Source organism: Salvelinus alpinus, chromosome 26 (genome assembly GCF_045679555.1).
Source record: "Salvelinus alpinus chromosome 26, SLU_Salpinus.1, whole genome shotgun sequence".
Classification (NCBI taxonomy): domain Eukaryota; kingdom Metazoa; phylum Chordata; class Actinopteri; order Salmoniformes; family Salmonidae; genus Salvelinus; species Salvelinus alpinus.
In genome coordinates, this window is record NC_092111.1 from 23,627,056 (window position 1) to 23,640,379 (window position 13,324).

Here is a 13,324-nt window from a genome sequence, read left to right on the forward strand (position 1 = left end):
TACACTTCAACTGTGAGAGGCGGAATCTAAAACAAAAATCCAGAAAATCACATTGTATGATTTTTAAGTAATTAATTTGCATTTTATTGCATGACATAAGTATTTGATCACCTACCAACCAGTAAGAATTCCGGCTCTCACAGACCTGTTAGTTTTACTTTAAGAAGCCCTCCTGTTCTCCACTCATTACCTGTATTAACTGCACCTGTTTGAACTCATTACCTGTATAAAAGACACCTGTCCACACACTCAATCAAACAGACTCCAACCTCTCCACAATGGCCAAGACCAGAAAGCTGTGTAAGGACATCAGGGATAAAATTGTAGACCTGCACAAGGCTGGGGTGGGCTACAGGACAATAGGCAAGCAGCTTGGTGAGAAGGCAACAACTGTTGGCGCAATTATTAGAAAATGGAAGAAGTTCAAGATGACGGTCAATCACCCTCGGTCTGGGGCTCCATGCAAGATCTCACCTCGTGGGGCATCAATGATCATGAGGAAGGTGAGGGATCAGCCCAGAACTACACGGCAGGACCTGGTCAATGACCTGAAGAGAGCTGGGACCACAGTCTCAAAGAAAACCATTAGTAACACATTACGCCGTCATGGATTAAAATACTGCAGCGCACGCAAGGTCCCCCTGCTCAAGCCAGCGCATGTCCAGGCCCGTCTGAAGTTTGCCAATGACCATCTGGATGATCCAGAGGAGGAATGGGAGAAGGTCATGTGGTCTGATGAGACAAAAATAGAGCTTTTTGGTCTAAACTCCACTCGCCGTGTTTGGAGGAAGAAGAAGGATGAGTACAGCCCCAAGAACACCATCCCAATCGTGAAGCATGGAGGTGGAAACATCATTCTTTGGGGATGCTTTTCTGCAAAGGGGACAGGACGACTGCACCGTATTGAGGGGAGGATGGATGGGGCCATGTATCGCGAGATCTTGGCCAACAACCTCCTTCCCTCAGTAAGAGCATTGAAGATGGGTCGTGGCTGGGTCTTCCAGCATGACAACGACCCGCAACACACAGCCAGGGCAACTAAGGAGTGGCTCCGTAAGAAGCATCTCAAGGTCCCGGAGTGGCCTAGCCAGTCTCCAGACCTGAACCCAATAGAAAATCTTTGGAGGGAGCTGAAAGTCCGTATTGCCCAGCGACAGCCCCGAAACCTGAAGGATCTGGAGAAGGTCTGTATGGAGGAGTGGGCCAAAATCCCTGCTGCAGTGTGTGCAAACCTGGTCAAGAACTACAGGAAACGTATGATCTCTGTAAATGCAAACAAAGGTTTCTGTACTAAATATTAAGTTCTGCTTTTCTGATGTATCAAATACTTATGTCATGCAATAAAATGCAAATTAATTACTTAAAAATCATACAATGTGATTTTCTGGATTTTTGTTTTAGATTCCGTCTCTCACAGTTGAAGTGTACCTATGATAAAAATGACAGACCTCTACATGCTTTGTAAGTAGGAAAACCTCCAAAATCGGCAGTGTATCAAATACTTGTTCTCCCCACTGTATATATATATATATATATTTTTTTTATATATTGGCAGAGGAAGGCATACTCTCAGGTGGTCCAAAAACCCCACCCAGCCAAACAAGCTGACATTTCAGGCTGTCTTTTCAAACAAGTCTTAAACTAAAAGTGCATTATCATAACTTTCCCAATTTCACAGTATTGTTCCAACCTCATAGTGTGGAAATATATATAAAACACAGAAAAATCACATTTTAGACTGCTCTGCCCCTTTGAAGGCACAGTCTGCAATATTGTTTCCTGCTTTTCAACAGTAATTTCAACTAATTAAAGATAAACCCATTGAAAGAGTTTAACTTGGCCTCTCAAGTGGCGCAGCGGTCTAAGGCACTGCATCGCTACAGACCTGGGTTCGATTCCAGGCTGTGTCACAATTGTCCATGACCGGGAGTCCCTTAGGGCGGTGCACAATTGGCCCAGTGTCGTCCGGGTTATGGGAGGGTTTGGCCGGGGGGCTTTACTTGGCTCATTGCGCTATAGCAACTCCTTGTGACGGGCTGGTTCCCCTGCAGGCTGACTTCGGTAGTCAGTTGAATGGTGTTTCCTCCAACACATAGGTCCAGCTGGCTTCCAGGTTAAGCGGGCGGGTGTTAAGAAGAGCGGTTTCAGAGGACGCATGACTCAACCTTCGCCTCTCTGGAGCCTGTTGGGAAGTTGCAGTGATGAGACAAGATCGCAATTCGATATGACGAAAAAGGGGGTAAAAAAAATCTATAAATGAGTATAACTTGTAAAAAAAATTTTTTTAAATGAATATGACTTATAAATGCCTTATGAGCTTGTCTTAACATACTGTATCATATCTCAAATCGAAGGAAATTATTGCTACATGCAATTGGGTTTTTGGTCATTTAAGTTTTAGTTAACAACGGATGGGTAGCTTCAAATCATGTTTAAAAAAAGTAATGTTGATCTCAGGGAACAGACATGATAGCAATTAAGTGATCTTTGCATATGCTTATAGTATTGGATTGCATTTGCTCCATTCGTTGTAATAATGTTGTTAGTCTGGTTTGATGGTGCATATATTGAAGACGGTGGCTTTATTAACGAGAGGGATTCCCTGTATGGGGAGGAGTCAGCTGCATATGGAGGCGTTCAGGGAAGAGTTTTCCTTCTTGTGTGTGTTAAACTTGTGGCAGTCAGCTGTTGGATGTGCAGTGTTAAATGTGTGTGAGTGGATGTTGTGTGTGACTGTGTACCCAGCTCAATAGGACAACGTGAGAGATAACTACAGGAGATTTTCCCATTTGTTTGGTGCTTTTATCTAAAGGAATAGCCTACCGACACCGATTGTCACGCGCCCCGCTCTCTTGGCTCCCTGTGTTTCAGCTCCGTGCGTTTCTGTGTGCTAGTCCAGCAGGTCTCGAGGTGAGTCGTCCTTTCTTTACCTGATCTGATCTGATCTGATCCGTTATGTTTCTGTTTGGAGAAGTGCCGCAAAGACTACTTTCTTGGGAAACGTTATGTTGTTTATGCTTACTTTACATATGTCATGCACTCAGATAGAGGGGGTGGGGGGGGGGGGGGGGGTGTACATTGTAAACATGCCCCCTGACAGCCTGGCCTATAGGACCAACTCACACATACTGTTGAGCAGACTAGTCTACCAGTTCCGTAAAGCAGAAGTCGCCTACAACAACAACAACAACAACACACTATGCATCTTTACCTAAGTCACAGACTAAATCATAATAATATGTTTTACATTTTATACAGTGTGTAGAGTGGACCTCAAATCATGGTTGCATCAGACCAGAGTCTGAGGTTCTGTTAGTTTATGGCAGTAAGTAGTTACTTTTGTTTGTCTGCATGGCTGACTGTCATAAAGACCATGACTTATTATACATAGACATTACATAATGTAATCTGCACCTTTTATGGTCTCAGCTATCTGACTGGCTAAGCTGCACTGTCACTGAGTCATCTGTCAACCCTCCTCTCTTGTGCTCTCTCTCTCTACTAATCAGCTGTGCCTCTAGATATTGAATTGCAGGATCAGGTGTGTTAGTGCAGAGAATTTTGCGGAATAAGCAGAATTTACTTGGGATGGGGGCCTTCTCAATAAAACCACACACCCACACACTAGAGGAGGCTTGTGGGAGGAGCTATAGGAGGACAGGCTCATTGTAATGGTTGGAATGGAATAAATGGAACAGAGTCAAGCGTGGTTTCCATATGTTTGTTTGATACCATTACATTTATTCCATCCATTACAATGAGCTCATGTTCCTATAGCTCCTCCCACCAGCCTCCACACACACACACACACAGACACACAGGGCCCTGACATTATTAAGTTGCTCTTTGTTCCAGTCAGCTCTCTGGTCCTCTCTGTATGGCCAGTTAATCAGTTTCTCTCTCTCTCTCCCCCCCCCCCCCCCCCTTCTGAAACACAAATGTCAGAAAATGTCAGAAAATGTCAAGTGGGTTGTGTTTCAATACATCAACATGGTTATTAGATGGACATGGCATGTTATTAACACCCATTCCCTGTCCAACTAGAGGCCAAATAACATGAAGCTAGTTAGTCTCTCTCTCACATGAAGCTAGTTAGTCTCTCTGTGTGTGTCTGAATGAATGAAGGGGTCAGTGTGATAAGACAGGAGAATGGGGTAGCTGTTAATAGCTGGCTTCTATTTTCAGCTTCTCGAGTTAGTGAGTTGGCCCAGTCATGTTTCTCCTAGCGTTAAAGCTCAGACATACCGGTAGAATTGTCAAACGTTTTTCTGCCGACAGTACTTAGCACCTCTGAACAGAGTGTCGGCAGTCTTTTGTGTTCACACAGCAACGACCTTGGAGGTCGTCAGCCACTCAGCCTTGTTAACATACTCCAAACCAGAAGGTGGCAGTAGTGTTGCTTGGCAACGCATGTCCATGCGTATAGCTTGGAAGCTAGACCATAAGCAATCTGCGCCAATGTTGCTTTTTTGTAGAAAGCCATTGTTGATACTAGCCAGATGCCCACAGCTAAATAACTACCTAGCAAAGTGACAAATAAACAATTTAATTCACTTTCCATAATTACATACTGCCAGTGCTAGCCCATAGCCAAATGTTTAGCTAGCTTGCTGATGTTAGTGTATTTGCTAGCTAGCACAACATAGCTAGCTAGCTAGGTAGCTAGCGAGTTAAGGACACTGCACTAACTTGGCAGTTGTTTCAAGGATACAATCCATTGTGATTGAATTATAATATCAGTACTAGCTACAGAGGTTTCCTAGCTTGTAGGAAGTATTTAGTGTTGTGTGCATTGCGTCTGTGCAATTAGCTAGCTACCATCCCATATCCTACATTGCATATGAAGTGTGACTGGCTTATCCGTGGATATATGGATGCTGCCCCATGTGGGGGATATTGCTCTTTGATTGGCTCAAAGTCAAGTTGTTGGCCACTGATGAGCATTGTGATTCTACAAATAGAATCGGTAGGTTCGTCGCTACCAGGTCGGCATACAGCAGGTACTGTTTTTGTTCTAGCAAGATGAGGAACGACCTTCCACTGATAAGAACCGGTGAGATTCTCTATGTGTTCCATGCTTTACAGTGAGTTAGCCCAGTCAGTGTTTCTCCTAGCGTTACAGTGCTGCGGCAGCCCACCGAAGATTGCCTACTAGCAATGTCCAAGGTGAAAATGTTAACTTCCACTTAAATATAATTTTTGCGTGCTCTTGGCCATCAGCAGTTGAAACAATAACAAAGTGCTTTTCCCACCCCTGTTTCTGTAAAAAGCTGAGGGATGGTGCTGGAGAAGTGTAACCAGCGCTAAGGACTGATTGATCATCCATGATATAAAAAATATAGTTTTAACCATGTTTAAAGTGCTATATAGTGTTTGTTTACATTTCTTTGTTTACAAACATTGGAGTAAAACACGCTTATATTTTGGGTTCTGATGGGGTCTGACAGTTGAACTAAGCTGAGGCATTTATAAGTTATATTCTTTGAGAATCAATGGTTACATATCATTCATTTATAAGTCCAAAAATGGATGTAGCAACTGCAGATTGCCTCTTTTTTTTAAAGTGGAAGTTAGGATTTGTCCCAGGGGAGAGGAACTGCCCCCTCTCATTGAACCACAAGTTCAAGGCCGACCGCCTTGTGGGCATTGTTAGCAGGAAACAGGATCCCCATTTATAGTGAATGAAAAAATATCAATATTTGTGTAAAAAAAACAAAAAAAAAACAAATCAAAGACAATCATGGTACCAATAATTTTATTCTAATACAGCTAGCTAAGGGCATGTATGTCCTTGAACCAATTATTTTAAAATCACACACAGAAGAAGTTTAGTTGCTAATGGCAACCTGCAGTACCACAGTCAGCCTTCAACTTGAGTTACACAGTGAGAGGGGGCAGCACTGAGCTAGCCTGCAACATCACTTCCTGGAGTAGCTCAAACTGCACGTCTCCATAAAATGCCATCTTCACCAACCTAATTTGTCTCCAATTGAGTCTTCACATAGGAATAAATGTATCATGTGATCGATGGCTTTGTCCATTCATATACTGTATATACAGTCATTGATTTGTCCCCAAGCAGGCAAGGTTAGGATAAGCTTCATCATGGTACGGTCAGAAATGTGGCAGTGAGTTATCTGGGACCAGTGTGCTTAGTCAATGCATGTAGACCAATTTAGACACTCTTAAGACTAGCTCATATTAGATAAGAAAGAAGACTTGAGTACTAGACCACGAAGCACTTTTAATGGAGATTCTCTTTTGAGCATACTTTTTTGTTCAGGACTATAGGCTTACTTTTTGTCTGGGAAACTCGCCCTTAGTCTGTCACTCTTCTCTCTTTTTCTTTCTCTCTCTCTTTCTTTCTTTCTCTCTCTGCAAGTGTTAAGTAGTCATGTGATATGGGATAATCCCTTATTTAGTCTGAGGAGTTGCTGTGTTTGAGAAGCATCAGAGCTGTGTGTGTGTGATTTTGTTATTGTCTATCTCTACAGTTAGGGTTCCTTGTTTGATGGTCCGTTGGTCTCTCTGTGTAGGTATCTGGTCAGTGGAGTGAGAAGTAAATGTGATCTCCTGAACCGGAGCCTGCAGAAGGATAACATGGCCTTAGCTGGGTGTCCGGACTACTTCCTCCTCCAATCTAACTTCCAGGTAAAGACTATACACACACACACACACACACACACACACACACACACACACACACACACACACACACACACACAACACCTGTGTCTGTGACTATAACCATAGTGACAGGGCTGGGTCTCACATGTTTGCATGCCTGCCGTAACCGTGACAATGCTCAGCTGACACATAGACCCCTTAGAAGTGGTTATAGAAGCAGTAGTATTTAGGGTTTCTTCAACTGGCATTTCTGAAAAACCTGTGCATTTTGGGATAGTTACCCTAGTAGCATTACTATTATTCCACTGTACTAGGTAGCCTAGTGGTTAGAGCATTGGGCCAGTAACCGAAAGGTTACTGGATCGAATCCCCGAGCTGACGAGGTAAAAATCAGTCGTTCTGCCCCTGAACAAGGCAGTTAACCCACTGTTCCCCGGGTGCCGAAGATTTGGATGTCGACTATGGCAGCCCTCCGCACCTCTCTGATTCAGAGGGGTTGGGTTAAATGCGGAAGACACATTTCAGTTGAATGCATTGTTATACAATTGACTAGGTATCCCCCCATTCCCCCTTACTACTGTAGTGAATGAGGCTATTGTGAGTCAAGCAGACTTTTGTGCTTTAGTCTGAGTCTGAACCGTTGTGTCCTATAGGACTAGACTGGAGGCCCTCAAGGCCTATAAATAGACCAGCAAAACAAACAACTTCACAACATCAGACACACACCACCTTTCCCACCCACCCCAATCAGCATTTTAGTTCATTAGGGTTGAAAGCGTGGAATGTGTGTGTGTGTGTAAGCTGTCATGCTGTATCATGTTGATGGGCCAACCTTATCCATTATATAATGTATTGTCACACACACACACACCATGCAGCCTCTCAGGGCTGAGACAGTAGGTTGAGTGTGTGTAGATGAGGATGAACCTCTCTTCCACATACTGTACTTACATAACTCTCTGGGTATATTTTGTCCATCTGAGCCATGTTCCAAGACTCTCGGAGCGGAAGAGCTGAGTGCGTGTGTGTGTGTCCAAGTGGGAGAGCTGGATGTGAGCCATGGACACATTAGAGGGAGAAACGCTTTGTGTGAGTGTGTAGCAGAGAACCATGCTAGAAGACTTTTCTCTCCAAACTAGGCTTTAGCTCAGCGGGCTAATTCTGTCTTGTGGCACACTGATAACCTGTGTTCAAACCCAGTGGTCTCCATATGCGTGGATATGGTGTGTACTGTGCAGGCCCGAGTTCTACCATGCTTGCTAAGATGGTCAGACCTGCTCATTTTTACAACACTAGCTTCTCAAACCGCTCTCTTTCACCACCTTTTGTCCTCGACCTGTTCAATACAGTCAGAAAAGACCTTCCGCAAGGTAAGGAAACAAATACCTAAATATGTAAAATTGCTAAAATATCCCTTTATTGTGGTAATATAATACTTAACTCTGTCCTACAGACATGGGAATGTGGTAGTTACAACCTTCCTGCACAGTTATGTGGTATCACTGCTGCCATGGACCTGTGTGTCTGTGTGAAAGGTCAGTATGGTTGTGGTTATAGGACCGTTCTGGTGTGTGTGTCAAGTTTGTGTATGACTAGCATATTATATGTGTGTTATGGAGTGTTTGTGTTGTGTAGTTCTGGTTTCCACAGACGTATGTATGCAGCAGAGCTGTCCCTGGAAAATCCTTGGCTGCTTCTCGGAGCTGTAAATCTCTCTGGGCGTTTATGGATGTTTTCAGAGGGGAGTGGTGTGTGTGTGTGCATGTAAGTCTGTGCGTGTGTGTGCCGTACCTCTGGCAGCGGGCAGTTCCTGGAAACTGTACTTCCGTGTTCTCCGCTTTCCTGGAAAATTGAAAATGTGTTTTCCTTTTTTTTTTTTTTATTCTCCTCAGCAGTGCTCCTTATCTGAGGCTGCTTCGTGTGTGTGTGTGTGTGTGTGTGTGTGTGTGTGTGTGTGTGTGTGTGTGTGTGTGTGTGTGTGTGTGTGTGTGTGTGTGTGTGTGTGTGTGTGTGTGTGTGTGTGTGTGTGTGTGTGTGTGTGTGTGTGTGTGTGTGTGTGTGTGTGTGTGTGTGTGTGTGTGTGTGTGTGAGAGAAGAGCAGTCTGTGCATCTGTGTGTGCTGGCACATGCAAACGTTTGTGTGCGTTTGTATATATTGGCTGGATGACAGATTCATATCCGTGCAGACAAAACTCTCACAGACGTGTTCCAAACGGTTTCTCTTTCTCAAATGACACCTTAATCCCTGCCACTACTTTGACCAGAGACCTATGGGTACCTATGTTCCATTCGCATAAAAAAAACGATACAATGCTAAGGGAATATGCATGTTGCCCTGTAGTGTATACTACTGTTCAAAAGTTTGGGGTCACTTAAAAATGTCCTTGTTTTTGAAAGAAAAGCACGTTTTTTTAAATAAAAAAATATAAAAAAACATCAAATACAGTGTAAACATTGTTAATGTTGTAAATGACTATTGTAGCTGGAAATGGCTGATTTTTGTAAAAACAAAAATATATAATAATATCTACATAGGCGTCCAGAGGCCCATTATCAGCAACCATCACTCCTGTGTTCCAATGGCATGTTGTGTTAGCTAATCCAAGTTTATCATTTTAAAAGGCTAATTGATCATTAGAAAACTGTTTTGCAATTATGTTAGCACAGCGGTAAACTGTTGTTCTGATTTAAAGAAGCAATAAAACTGGCCTCCTTTAGACTAGTTGAGCATGTGGAGTATCAGCAAAGACCTTTCTTTTGAAACTCGTCAGTATTCTTGTTCTGAGAAATGAAGGCTATTCCATGCAAGAAATTGCCAAGAAACTGAAGATTTCATACAACGCTGTGTACTACTCCCTTCACAGAACAGTGCAAACTGGCTCTTACCAGAATAGGAGTGGGAGGCCCCGGTGCACATCTGTGCAAGAGGACAGCTTCATTAAATCGTACCCGCAAAACACCAGTCTCAATGTCAACAGTGAAGAGGCGACTCCGGGATGCTGACCTTCTAGGCAGAGTTCCTCTGTCCAGTGTCTGTGTTCTTTTGCCCATCTTAACTTTTTTTTTTATTGGCCAGTCTGAGATATGGCTTTTTCTTTGCAACTCTGCCTAGAAGGCCAGCATCCCCGGAGTTGCCTTTTCACTGTTGATGTTGAGACTGGTGTTTTGCGGGTACTATTTAATGAAGCTGCCAGTTGAGGACTTGTGAGGCGTCTGATTCTCAAACAAGACACTCTAATGTACTTGTCCTCTTGCTCAGTTGTGCATCGGGGCCTCCCACTCTTTCTATTCTGATTACAGACAGTTTGTGCTGTTCTGTGAAGGGAGTAATACACAGCGTTGTACGAGATCTTGAGTTTCTTGGCAATTTCTCACATGGAATAGCCTTCATTTCTCAAAACAAGTGTAGACTGACGAGTTTCAGAAGAAATGTCTTTGTTTCTGGCCATTTTGAGCCTGTAATTGAACCCACAAATGCTGATACTCCACATACTCAACTAGTCTAAAGATGGCCAGTTTTATTGCTTCTTTAATCACAACAACAGTTTTCAGCTGTGCTAACATAATTGCAAAAGGCTTTTCTAATTAGCCTTTTAAAATGATAAACTTGGATTAGCGAACACAACATGCCATTGGAACACAGGAGTGATGGTTGCTGATAATGGGCCTCTGTACACCTATTTAGATATTCAATAAAAAAATCTGCCGTTTCCAGCTATTATAGTCATTTACAACATTAACGATGTCTACACCGTATTTCGGATCAATTTGATGTTATTTTAATGGACAAAAAATGTGCTTTTCTTTCAAAAACAAGGACATTTGTAAGTCACCCCAAACTTTTGAACGGTAGTGTTTGTCCTGATTTATTGTGCTTTCTGTTTCTCCATTCACACAGGAAACTGTGGACCGGACTTCCTCCCACAGACCGGACGATTTGAATGGTCAAGGTTTTCAACTCTCTGCCCATCGGAACTCTGACCACCAAGGTGATTGTCCTCTCATCTCATCTAACCTCCCCTTTCTCCTCTGTTGTTCAAATGAAGAGGCTATAATAGTGTTATTTTTTTTGGTGCTCAGCATTTTACTCACTCGCTGGTGGATTGATTTTTCCAGAATATCCAGCAGACTCCTTGGAATTCTGTAGGAATGCTCTTCTAGGAATGCTGTGGGAAGGCAGGCTGTAAATCTTCTTCCTGTTTGACCCGTTACTTCCTGGGGGTGTCGTCAATGCCCGGTCTCCATGGCTATTATTGCTCACAGTCATGTTGTAAATATTGGCTCACTGTAAAGTATGTAGGCCTAAAGGACCATGAAGTACATTGACCTTTTATTTAGTCAAATAAAATTGTATTTGTCACATACACGATTAGCAGATGTTATTGTGGGTGTAGCGAAATGCTTGTGTTTCTAGCTCCAACAGTGCAGTAATATCTAACAATTCACAACAAAACACACAATACACACAACCTAAAAATAAAAGAATGGAATTAAGGAATATATAAATATTAGGATGAGCAATGTTGGAGTGGCATAGACTAAATACAGTAGAATAGAATACAGTATATACATATGAGATGAGTAAAAATATGTAAACATGATTGAAGTGGCCAGTGATTTCAAGTCTATGTATATGAGGCAGCAGCCTTTAAGGTTCAGGGTTCTGTAACGGGGTGGAAGCCACCTAGTGATGGCTATTTAACGGTCTGATGGCCTTGAGATAGAAACTGTTTTTGAGTCTCTCGGTCCCAGCTTTGATGCACCTGTACTGACCTCACCTTCTGGATGAATGCGGGGTGAACAGGCAGTGGCTCAGGTGGTCTTTTTGACCTTCCTGTGACATCGGGTGCTGTAGGTGTCCTGGAGGGCAGGTAGTTTGCCCTCGATGATGCAATGGGCAGACCGCATCCCCCTCTGGAGAGCCGTGTGGTTGTGGGCGGTGCAGTTACCATACCAGGTGGTGATACAGCCCGACAGGATGCACTCAATTGTGCATCTAAAAGTCTGAGGGTTTAAGGTGCCAGGCCAAATTTCTTCAGCCTCCTGAGGTTGAAGAGATGCTGTTGCTCCTTCACCACACTGTCTGTGTGGGTGGACCATTTCAGGTCATCAGTGATGTGTATGCTGAAGAACTTGAAGCTTTCCACCTGCTCCACTACGGTCTCGTCTATGGATAGGGGCGGGCTCCCTCCATTGTTTCTTGAAGTCCACCATCAGCTCCTTTGGTTTGTCGACATTGAGTGAGAGGTTATTTTCCTGGCACTACACTCCCAGGGCCCTCACCTCCTCTTTGTAGGCTGTCTCATCATTGTTGGTAATCCGGCCTACTACTGTTGTCGTCTACGAACTTGATTGAGTTGGAGGCGTGCGTGGCCACACAGTCATGGGTGAACAGGGAGTACAGGAGGGGACTGAGCATGCGCCCTTGTGGTGCCTCTGTGTTGAGGATCAGCGAAGTGGGGGTGTTGCTTCCTACCTTCGCCGCCTGGGGATGGCCTGTCAGAAAGTCCAGGACCCAATTGCACAGGGCGGGGTTCCGACCTAGCCGATAGTAATTTACTTCAGTTACCATAGCTTTCTTGGGTACAGGAACAATGGTGGACATCTTGAAGCAAGTGGGGACAGCAGACTGGGATAGAGAGAAATTGAATATGTCTGTAAACACACCAGCCAGCTGGTCTGCGCATGCTCTGAGGACACGGCTAGGGATGCCGTCTGGTCGGCAGCCTTGCGAGGGTTAACACGCCTAAATATCTTATTCACGTCGGTCATGGAGAAGGAGAGCTCACAGTCCTTGGTAGCGGACCTCGTCAGTGGCACTGTGTTATCCTCAAAGCAGGCAAAGAAGGTGTTTAGCTTGTCCGGAAGCAAGATGTCAGTGTCCACGACTTGACTGGTTTTCCCTTTGTAGTCCGTGATTGTCTGTAGACCCTGCCACATACGTCTCGTGTCTGAGCCGTTGAATTGCAACTCCACTTTGTCTCTCTACTGACATATTGCCTTAAGGAGGGAATAACTAGACTGTTTGTATTCGTCCATATTCCCAGTCACCTTGCCATGGTTAACTTCTCTAGGGTATGTGGGACGGTAGCGTCCCACCTCGTGGAACTGCAGGGCGCCAAATTCAAAACAACAGAAATCCCATAATTTAAATTCCTCAAACATACAAGTATTTTACACCATTTTAAAGATACACTTGTTGTAAATCCATCCAAAGTGTCCGATTTTCAAAAAGGTTTTACGACGAAATCACACCAAACGATTATGTTAGGTATGAGCCAAGTCACAGAAAAAGACAGCCATTTTTCCAGCCAAAGAGAGGAGTAACAAAAAGCAGAAATAGAGAGAAAATGAATCACTAACCTTTGATGATCTTCATCAGATGACACTCATAGGACTTCATGTTACACAATACATGTATGTTTTGTTCAGTAAAGTTCATATTTATATCCAAAAATCTGAGTTTCTCAGTACTGTCTCACTGAGAAAATGCTGAGCGCCAAATTCAAATTAATTACTATAAAAATCAAACTTTCATTAAATCACACATGAAAGATACCAAATTAAAGCTACACTGGTTGTGAATCCAGCCAACATGTCAGAATTCTAATGGGCTTTTCGGCGAAAGCAAACGATGCTATTATCTGAGGATAGCACCATTGTAAACAAAGAGAGATAAGCATATTTCAACCCTGCA

General features: G+C 43.5%; 1 protein-coding gene across 2 annotated transcripts in view; it reads left to right on the forward strand.

The window, feature by feature from the left end:
* Positions 1 to 2,613: 2,613 nt before the first annotated feature.
* LOC139554973 (growth factor receptor-bound protein 10-like) overlaps positions 2,614 to 13,324 on the forward strand; it is a 55,586-nt gene continuing 44,875 nt past the window's right edge. Inside the window, exons 1-4 of one of the 2 annotated variants that reach the window (XM_071368308.1) lie at positions 2,614 to 2,659; positions 2,872 to 2,910; positions 6,537 to 6,651; positions 10,526 to 10,616. In XM_071368308.1, the coding sequence (XP_071224409.1) occupies positions 2,628 to 2,659; positions 2,872 to 2,910; positions 6,537 to 6,651; positions 10,526 to 10,616 (277 nt within the window). In that variant the 5' untranslated portion in view covers positions 2,614 to 2,627. Of the gene's footprint in view, positions 2,660 to 2,871; positions 2,911 to 6,536; positions 6,652 to 6,686; positions 8,163 to 10,525; positions 10,617 to 13,324 lie in introns of those variants that run through there. The other variant, XM_071368309.1, reaches the window with a different exon arrangement.